The sequence below is a fragment of the Labrus bergylta genome, chromosome 1 (assembly GCF_963930695.1).
Source record: "Labrus bergylta chromosome 1, fLabBer1.1, whole genome shotgun sequence".
In the NCBI taxonomy this organism is placed as follows: Eukaryota; Metazoa; Chordata; class Actinopteri; order Labriformes; family Labridae; genus Labrus; species Labrus bergylta.
The window spans coordinates 3,882,690-3,893,370 of record NC_089195.1 but is presented as its reverse complement, the minus strand read 5'-3'; the positions used below and the strand labels follow the sequence as shown (position 1 = coordinate 3,893,370).

At 37.5% G+C, this 10,681-nt stretch overlaps 1 protein-coding gene across 1 annotated transcript; it reads right to left on the bottom strand.

Moving 5' to 3' along the window:
- Positions 1–104: 104 nt before the first annotated feature.
- LOC109997727 (tensin-4) lies at positions 105–10,436 on the bottom strand. The gene is made up of 13 exons (XM_020652323.3): positions 10,357–10,436; positions 8,956–9,232; positions 7,721–8,051; positions 6,668–6,990; positions 6,478–6,573; positions 5,317–5,448; positions 4,036–4,128; positions 3,421–3,498; positions 3,244–3,306; positions 1,698–1,869; positions 1,508–1,576; positions 1,089–1,118; positions 105–888 (listed from the first exon to the last, which is right to left on the bottom strand). The coding sequence occupies exons 2-13, from the start codon at positions 9,200–9,202 to the stop codon at positions 747–749; spliced, it is 1,776 nt and encodes a 591-aa protein (XP_020507979.1). The 5' UTR covers positions 9,203–9,232; positions 10,357–10,436; the 3' UTR covers positions 105–746.
- Positions 10,437–10,681: the final 245 nt, after the last annotated feature.

Below are 10,681 nucleotides of genomic sequence, written 5' to 3'. Positions count from 1 at the left end.
CGGTTATATTTGTATAGATGATGAAGCGGTCTGGGTTTCACACTTTCCAGTAAGCTCTCTCTCTCTCTCTCTCTCTGACATCAGGAAGCAGTCACATACACTAGTTCAACAGTTGAAAAGGTTTATTTTTCTCAATCAAAGTAAAAAAAAAAATACAGGAATACATGTAGATATTATAATATACAGGGTATTATCAACAGTGCAGTGCAGTGAAATAAATATATTGTGAACTATACAGCCAGGACATCTGCAATAGGTAGATCTGAAATGAAAGGACCTGACTCTAAGGAACTTCTTGTCTATTAACAGAAACTTCAAAATCCCTCATTTTATTTTTTATTGCCCTGGGTAGTGCAGATTTAGACTTTAATTTAAAATAAAGTTAAATAAGGTAAAGGTGTCAGCCATTTTTTTTTACAAAAATATTTTGAAAATAAATTTTACATCAAATTCAGCATAAACTGTTGAATTTATTTTTTTTGCAGTTTGATAAACAGGTTATTCAACAGTATGAGTGAGCCATTCAAATCACATCACACATTCTCTTCCATTTGTGGTCCAATTACCGGTAATCTCTCTTTTTCATCTGACCAAGGCATGAGTCGATAGGTCACATGTCTAGTTTGACAAGCTGTAGTGACACTCATGATGACACAGGTTTGGACGGGTTTAGTGCAGATAAATACAGTTGTGGAATATGTAGAGAGGGCCTTAGGCCTCCATACTGTCTCATGTCAGAGTTGTTCTCAGTTCTTGTGGGTCTTCGCTATGGCAACCTGCATAACCTCAATGGCATTGTTGCAAGGCTGCAGGGGATCATACTCTGCAAAAACATGGCAAACATTCTCCATACCTGCCTCGACACCTTTTGCCACGAAACCAAACATTCTGTTGGGGTTGAAAATATAATAGCTGAGGTCAGATAACAGTAAAAGACTGATAAAGATGATCTTTATGTATAAATCAATTTCAGGTAAGCCTGACACCTGAAAGGATTTATGAAGGATACACAGAGGAGAAATACACCTAATTTGTAATTCAAATCTAACAACAGTATGATATCATGAGCAACTGAAGTTAGAAATTACCTTGCACCAAAACTGGAACCCCTCCTCCACCTGTAGAGCAAATAAGAAAACATTAAAGATGTGGTATGGTTTCATAGTCTGTGTAAGCTTTTTTGGAAAACGCCAATTGATTTCTACAATGGGGATCATTTTAATGCTGCTCTATAACTTCATTTAACAGTTGTATTACATAACATATAATACTTCTGCACCCTTAAATGTGCCAGGTCCAGGGTCACAAAATGTTTTAATGTGAGACACCGTCTTTTTAAAATGTGCTGAATTTAAAATATCACATCTTCAAAAATAAAAAGATTATAAATGCCATGCTTTCATTTGCCTCTGCTATCAAGTGAAGTTCATGATCCACATTATAGTTAAACTATGGCTGGGAATTAGTCCCTTCGACTATAACATATGTTGCTGTATACAGTACTCACAATCGATTGTCTGGATCTTCACCACTGTAGCTGAGCAGGTGAACAGGGTAATGGCGTCTGAAGAATAGCCTGTCAAAAGAAGAATCAGTCTTAAAAAAAAGTTGCAAACCAACACAAATACCACATTTATTTTGTTATGAACTGTAGGTTAAATCAAAGCAGCAGAGTGGCAGGATGTGTCTTTTCTTACTTCCTGTTGATATCTGTCAGTGTTACACCCTTCAGAGACACCTTTGTGTTCACTATGGTGGGTGTGAAGGAGCCTGAGGCCTTCTCAAGTGTGGAGGACACCGCCTTCTGCACCGCACAGGGGCCAGTCAGCATCTCAGTGGGAACAGCATTCAGGTAGACAAAATTGGAAGCTATGAAGGAAAGAGACAGAAAAAAAACAATAGAAATTATGATCTTCTTGAATCAACTAGATATCAGTTTATTGTAAGTAAACACTAATACGCTAAGCTTTCCTTTCACCAGCCAATAATATATTGCATAAAAACAAGGCATCAAAAAGCAATTTTTTTCACTGAGATTAAAAATGCTTTCTTTTAAGAGAGACCTGGCCAATATATCAGCAATATAATATCACAATATATGCCAAATATATAAAGTTAGTATTCAGATACACGGTATGTGGCAAGAAAAGCAATCACAAGCCTCCTTAATTATTTTATCATATTATTTTGTTAATTGATATCATTGTGCCTAATTTGGGCTCTTTTTTAAAAACGTTTTTACCTGCCCAATGTGCATTAGTAATAAGATGAGATAATCCTTTATTTATCCCACAATGGGGAAATTTACATTGTTACACCATCAAAGAGCAAAGATTGCAAACAAAAAGTGAACACAGTACAACTTAAATAATAAAAGATTAATTAAGAATGCACAAAAAAATAGATAAGTACTAAAAAATTGATTTAAATAATAATAATAATAATAATAATAATTAAAAAATAATAATAATAATAAATATGACACATGCCGCCTACTTTAATTAGGCTACATGTGGCTAAAGAAGCATACTTCTCAGCTGAGTGCAGGGCTAATTAAAGCATGTCACACTTAGCATAGTTATAGTTATTCACTCGTACTTAACAGCAGGACAGAAGTAGAGGTATTCCTAACACGCCTTCTTTAATTGAGGTATTAAGTAACACCTGCGTGTTTGTCTTTTTTTTTTAAAAGCCAGAGGTTTCAACATGATCTGAGGCTAACAACATGGAGCAAAAGCAGGTAAGAATTTAATTCACACAGTCAAACATGTCCTTTGGAAAGTACAAGAATTTTCTATTCTTTTTTAAAAATGTGGAGCTGTTTTGTCAAGAACTTTCTGAAAAATGTCAGAAAGTCGTGAAGAGTTAGCCTAGCCTTTATGACGTAATTATCTAGCTTACCTACCTCAGTTATCAAGACAACTGTTTGTTTTTTCTACAGTAGCTTGTGAAGAAGAAGCTAGTGTTAGCGTTTCCTTCCAAACTTTTGAGAAATAATGGGAAATAAATGTTAATAAAACGTAAATGTATCTATTTAATGTAGATTATAAGGATTTATTTCTTGGTCTTTGTTGTTTTCTTTAATCCCTTAGCAGATGTTAACTGTAGTGTTTGCTGACCCTTGTCAACCCCAAGCAGCATCACTTGAAGGTAAGTGGTTGAAAAAACAATAATTATCCAATAAGTAATACATGATAATATAAAAAGGGAGGCTTTATGGCATTTACTGTTTTTCTGTCCCACCTGTTTTATTCTTGTTCTCTGATTCTGGTTTGTCATTTGTTCTCTGTTCTGCTGCACTCAGATCTGTGTAGGGAAAAAAAACAATAGTCTCTCATTGTTATGTATTTCTGGCTCACACACAATGACAAGTAAAACAAACAAAAAAAGAAAAGTAATTAAAAGTAAGTAAAAGCTTACCTTGGGAGTGGAGCAGTAATTTGCAGGGTAAGGCATAAGCAGAAACCGTGTGCTGGTAAACCAGGGCAGAGAGACTACCTACAAGGACACAAACATCATTGTTTTGATTAGTTCAAGTCAAATCCAGATGATTATGTATCTCTGGAAGATAACATTTTATTTCTCATTCTGACACGTTGATTAAATGCTCTATCTATTCTCAATATCAGTAACTTAGCCTGGGTATTTTTGGCATATTATCCTTACTTTTTGGGGAAATTAAAGATGTTCTTTTGGGTACGCTTAGTGCATTTTACAAGTCACATTTACCATGTGGAGATTTATGAAAGCTACCACAGCGACAGTAAAATATTCTGTGGAAGCTGTTACATCATTACACGTGTCTGACTCCCACAACACCCACAGTATCTTGATAGGAAAGAGGACAGTCACAGTAGCACACCCTGAGGACTCATGCCAAGTTGCATCATGCAAGAGGTCCACCCACACCTGAAGAGTCCAGACAAAGCTGACTCAGTCCTGGTATGGCAGACAATATCTTCCAAACCAGGATGTGCAATCATGGAGAAGGCGATTTTATTTTGAATGGTGTTCTTGTTGTTGACTTTTACCTACCAAAGTATGGTTCCTGAGAAGAGCCTTTGATGCGTACTCCCTTAGCTGATGATTCAATGAGGAAGTGTCTGATAAGGTCTGAGCTGTTCTCTCCTGTGGCATAGATCAAACAAATGTTAAACATCATATACATTCAGTCAGTGGAGTTAATGTACAATTTATGATATCGATGTATAAAAAAGATTAAGAGGCCCACGTATTTATGACTTGTTTTACTTTTTCAATTTAATATTATTGTTTGTGTTGGGTGCCCTGCGCCTCAGGGTACCAGGCCCAAACAAACAGAGTTACAGTACGCCTTTTTGTTTTCTTTTTTTAGATATGTCAACATTCCTCTCATATTTATTCCATTTCCTTTCATATTTTGTACTTTTTCTAAACATAAATTCGGAAAGTTGACCTTATACTGAACGTTGGACTCGTTGATAAGCATCTGGCTGAATAATTGCCCCAAATATTTCCAAATGCAAGTTTGTGTGGCTCTATTTTTTATGGTAAATATACAGTATACATAAACAGCAGCATTAAGAAACAATATGGAGCTGCAAGTTGGCCTTCCCTAAACAAATCATGTTCATATGGTATAATAAAAGACATAATTCGTTTTGAACAGTCCCCAAGAAGTGTTTATTCACACAATAAAATGTTTTCTTAATAAAATGTGATAAAACATTTTTTGATGTGAATCTTAATTCAATCATGTCTGTCAAACTCAACTTCAGTTTATATTAAGGAAATGATTCCTGAAAAATCACATGAACGTTTGAAAGGGAAAATATTACCATCCTACCACTAAGGATATTTTCATTTTATTATTATCCTTTAGGGATAATTTGGTAAATAAATATTGTAACTGAGAACTTAACCCTGACTGCATATTCCTGTAAAACTCATTGGAATCTGCAAATGAAGCAAGCCGCAAAATTGTTTTGTGAGTGAGGTCCATTTTTTACTTCTTTGATTGCTTACTCTGCCATAAACATCTGGTTTTCTTTGTGTTTACACAGTGTATACTGTGGATGGAAAAAACAACAACTCTGTCTCCTACCTCACCACCGATAGCTGGATGTCATCAGACTTGCCCATTCACATCAGCAGAGTTTGGTAAGTGATTCTGTGTGCCTTCCAGTTTTAGACACATAAACAAATGACGACAGCTACGCCATGTTTACACCTTTTGTCTGTTGTGGGGTTCAATAGCTTTTCTTTTCTTTATTCCACACAACACTGCTGTAACTTATACTAATTCATGTATTATTGTACTAAGTGGAAGAGGTTTACCTGGGTAGGCGCTTGTATTGATGTTGGCAGATGTTTGGTCAATCTTCATGGCCAGGCCAAAGCTGCCTCTGTGGGAAGTGCTGTCTCTCACCACAAATGTTCCAGGTTCCTTGTCCTTTACCAAGTCTTCAGCTGAAAGAATAAAACATAATGTACACGTCAGCTTTGGATACCCTAAACAGCATCTAGATTACCGCCTAGCATGAACCATCCAAACCTCAATGCTCCTATTGTGTCATACCAATTTGAGATGCACCGATCCACTTTTTTTCAAACAGGAAGCAGCAACAGCTGTCAGGTTTTCAAATGAAATCTTTTGAATTGAAATGTAAGAGTTGTATATTGATCATATGGAAGGAGCTGTTCCATCTCGTCTGAACCTCATGATGGAGATGATTTGTTGACTCTTCTTACAGTTCAGGCTGAATGTCTTTAAAGTGAGACTGTGTGAGCTGACAATATTTAAAGTGCCCAACCATATTTCTTGATCAGTGGCGTGGATCTGCGCTGTCAGTCCGATATCCGATCATATCAATTCCAGTGAGATCGGACTTTGAGTCCATGCATACATCAGAAAGACCCTTAAGATCAAGCCCTGAATCAAAAATCATAAACTATGTAGAGGTAGTGAACATTCATTGTGATGTCATCCAATGGTTTGTGAAGCTATTGTTTTGAAGATTTTTGTTTTGTTGTTAATTTTTTAGCAGAAAATTACCATATTTGGATGATGAGAAAGTGGAAAAGCCTCTATCCTGTTTACCAGGTGGCCTTAGTAGTGAGTGATCACAGGTAGCTGTAGCAAACTCTGCGATAATGTTTCTCTATGCTTGGCAAGATGAATAATATGGGATGTTGAGGAAAACGATTATTGAAGTAATATATCAAGTAAGTCGGGCCAATTCTGGTACATCTCTTTACAATTAGAATGTTGTTTGCAACCAGTGCCAGTCCTACTGGCCGTTAAGAAGAAGGCAGGTTTAAGGCTTCTTTGCATTGGATTCGTTTTTAAAACTAAGAGACTACATTCACTTATTTATTGTTTATTTTATTATAGTTAATTTGTACTACCAAGACATTTCCATGTAAATTATCTAAATAACCCAGGGAAAGTTTGTATTATGTGTGAAATGGATAATCTTTAGAATTATGTTTTCTTACCTTCTGTCCTGCTGATATGTGGACGGAACCAAAACTTTGAAGTGTCCATGACAAACTTCATTGAAGGCTGGCTGCCACTAAAACGTGCTTGGAAACCTAAATAACCCAAAAAATATGACAGTGTGGTCAAATTCAAATTAGAGATTAGTAGCTGCCTACAAAAAAGCACATTATAACACATTGAACTTACTGTGAGGAGAACTGGGCTTTGAGTTGGACCATACTTTCTGTATGTCCATTTCTGCTCCCACACACTGGATGTGCATGTCTGGCTGAGGTGTGCCGTTGACAAGCAGTACAGGAATATCTGTCAAAGAGCCAGACAGTGAGGCAGGACTGCTGTGTGCTCCATGCTGCTCAAAAAGACGTCCTCCTCTCCTCATCAGTGGAGGCTTCTCTGGGCTATGCATGTCATCAGTTGTCCTTGTTCTGGATCCATCACTGAAGGAGCCGGATGTATGAGTTAGGATGGACTCTGGAGAGAAAGCTTCTTCACTCGCCAGGGACAGGTTGCTATGCAGGGAGAAAGGAGATGTATATGAAAAGGTTAGATAACTACAGATAGGGAGTTTGAAAGACTGTGACAAATGTCAAAGTGGGGGTTAAAAGACCACAAGGCAAATTATATACCGTTTTTTTGAATATAGACCATTTCTACGTGGATTGCGCAGCCATTGTAAACGCATTCTAATCCAGACTATCATTTGTCCAACTGTGGTGCTTTGCTATGTGCTGCAGATTATGCTGACAGGGTCACCTAAGGAGTTGAAACCTGCTCTGCTTGACAAACTATGTGACAACATCATTTCTTAATTAGCCTTAGCATTGTTTTCTGCATTATATGTTCAGTAAAAAAAAAAAAAAGTATAGATGTATATGTTGTAAAACACACATAGCACCATATCTAGAGTTATATCATGAATATTCTAAAACAAACCCTAACACTATGCTGTATTGTTTTACCCAGTATTAGTACACCTGAAACACTATTACACTATTAATCACTATTAAATTGACTAAATGGAGATTGAGATGAAACCCTGCTGTTTATTTAAATAAAGTAACTTTTTAATGTTTGAGGTGGTTAATTCTGCCATAAAGCTTTTACTATAAAATCACTAAAAAATGAGTTGCTATGGAAGGTTTGGCCTGCCTTTTGAGTGTATATAATATTCATGAAAGAGCTTCTTTTTCAAGATAAAATATTTAGACTGATTGACCATGTGTTTCTAATGACTTTTACCTGCCGAGGATGTAACTGGTGTCTGAGCATGTAGACATGGAAAGGAGCGAGACGGCACTGTTTCTGTTGGAGTGTGACAATCGCAGGCATCCTGTATCCGACCTTGATGAGGGATTTCGTCGGGGTACACTTCCACCTGGCAGAGGAGGCAGGGATGACGTTGGGGAGGTCGAGAAGACCAGGGTGCCTTGAGGACTGCAGCTCAGACTGCTGCGTGTAGGGATGGGTACACTGGGTGACAGACATTGGACCATGGTGGGCAAGGAGCAGGGATGACATCCTCTAGGGACCAAATCGCAATTGGAGACATCTTCATCTGAGAGGGAACCATCTGAGGATTGATAGGAAAGTTTGAGCTAAAACACTGCAATAAGATTATTATTATTTTGGAGGATGTCTAACTATTTGGAAAAAACTGCATGTTCCCAGACTTCTCTTAGCAAAATGTGTTTTGCCTGTGTATGCAAAACACATCCGCTAACACTTGAAGACATTCATATTTCTCATGCAGGTACCTGCTTGCAAAGCTGAGGCCATTCCTTCCAAACATTCAAATGCTTTGAATGTTCATTCCTGCTGTTGCGAGGATACAAAAACACTCCAGTCCAAACTTGTTCCTGTGCGCTTGATGATCTGTTTGCCTCACTGTGGTGATGGGCACTGGCCAGACAATGGCTTCTGCGACTGATGTTACATAATAATGACTAATGTTCATACAGAAATAGTGATGTCTGGCTCTGACTTTAGGCAGCAATACTGTGTTTTGCAACCACTGCATATAAGTTCTGTCTTTTACTGTCTTAATGTCTGCAATCATTTCTTTTACACGTGCTAGTCACTACAATTCCTAGCACCCATAAACAAACATCCAAACATCTATCAAGAAATTTGTGGAACAGGAAATCCATTTATATGCTTTGTTTACTCTTGTGTGCACTTTCTGAGCAGCTCTGAGTGAACAAACCACCGTACCACCCTAATGTGTGACTACTTGGTAGGGCTCTATGTGTCTGTAAGCAGGGTGTGGTGCTAGTCTGGGCAGTAATCCCAGAACAGCAATTATCCCAAGGTTAAAGAAAAAATTCAAAGGGAGGGTAAATTTCCAAATCCTCAGGCTATATGTACTATTTGTTTTATGAGGGTGACTGTGGTTTAAATATCCTCAGAGTCACTCTTCAGGTTGAAAGAAAGAAAACAAATCTCTAATATATTGTAGCTTCACAGTCGTACTGTACCTGTGGGGGTGCTGATGCATGAGGGACTTTTGTTAACCTCAATGGGTTCAAATGTTGGATCTAGATCCAGCATGAGCTGGTTGAGATTATCCATGGAAATGTCGAGGTCATCGTGGTTGCCACTGGGTTCCATGAGACTGGGATGTTGATGGAGGGTCTCCTGGGCAGGGTCCAGGCGGATGGTTTGACCCACTCTCAGAACATGATTGGGTATGATGTGGGTCATGCCTTTAGCTGCAGGCATCATGTTATATCAGGTCACTGTTTTCTGGGACGACTAAAGACAGACACAATGGAGAGAGATCAGTTACACTGTCCTTCATGGAATGACAGGTTTCCCTTTTCCTCTCGCAAAACAGAGTAAGGATAACCTTCTTTTACTGAATCACTTTCATAGAAGAGCATGACTTTCTAGCCACTCTTTAGTAGCAAATGTATCATCATATGTAACATCATTCTCAAGTTTTTCATTGTTAATTGATGATAGATGCAACAACCACTAAACTGTGTGGTGCATTAACATTTGCAACTTAACATTTTGAAATAAATCTTTAATAACAAATAAAATGATAAGATGGATAAAATACTTTTTAAAGGTTGTCCTCTGACATGTTTAGGCCCTGGCAGATGTGGGATTTTCCTGACATCAGGCCCTAGTTCAACCCTGACATACACTTGAAATGAGCAGGAAGATGCCTTAAAATTGTTGTTATAGTTCAAAATCACAATAAGTAGCATTGTACCTGAAGTGTGTAAGTCATACATATATCCAGGACTTTTCAGGAGTTTCTCGATCCGTGCAAAAACACACTCAATGAAAAATAACACGAGCTGGAACGGCTTGCATCAATGCTGATATCAGCATGAATAAGTAGGGTGTGTCACACATGGGATGATCAGCTCATACTGTGTCTCACTTTTCTGTACTTCAGATGAGGTGCAGTGCTTTATGAGTCAACCAGGTGGTTACCATGACTACAGTAGTGTTTTCCTATAACTAAAGCAACTAAAACTTTTTGGCTGAATGTAGCAGTCAGGAAAGTACTCTTAAAATATGCTTTTTTCAGGAAAAAAAACAAACTTATTTTACTTTTGAGAAACACCCTCTAGAATCACATAGCTTTGATTTAGAGGATAGGATTTCTGAATGGGCTGTCTTACAACTTTTGAGTTATATTTGTTTTTCATCCTAGAAATCAGAGCATGTATGAAACATCAAAAGCTTTGTATGTGCCTGTCAAAACCTTTTGCCATATTTATGTTAGAACAAATTAATGACGAACAGGTAGAAAAATACAGAGCTTTTCCAAACATTAAGACCAGATTGAATTTCTGCTTTTACTACAAGTGATAGCTTGTGCATTCAGTTATATATCATAAATCAGAGAAAAGTCCTCTTACCTTATTTTCTTCTGGTCAGGATTTCTACCGGTGCAATGCTCATTAACTCTCGGGACTCCTTACTGTTTTACTTGGACATTTAGTGTGTTGCTTGCTTTTATTAATGAAATCCCAACCCTTTTTCCTGTAAGCCTATCAGCTGTGAGGAACTGATTATGCAATCTTAGCAGCCGGAAGTTTATGACTGTATCACACAGCTACTGTATGACTAACACTGCTGAGGCTATAGTATATTCAAAGAAGTTTTACATGTGTGATGTTATACTCATTATTCTGTTTGCATGTTTGCATGCAAGCAAGAAAATGTATAGCATCTTTTACCTTT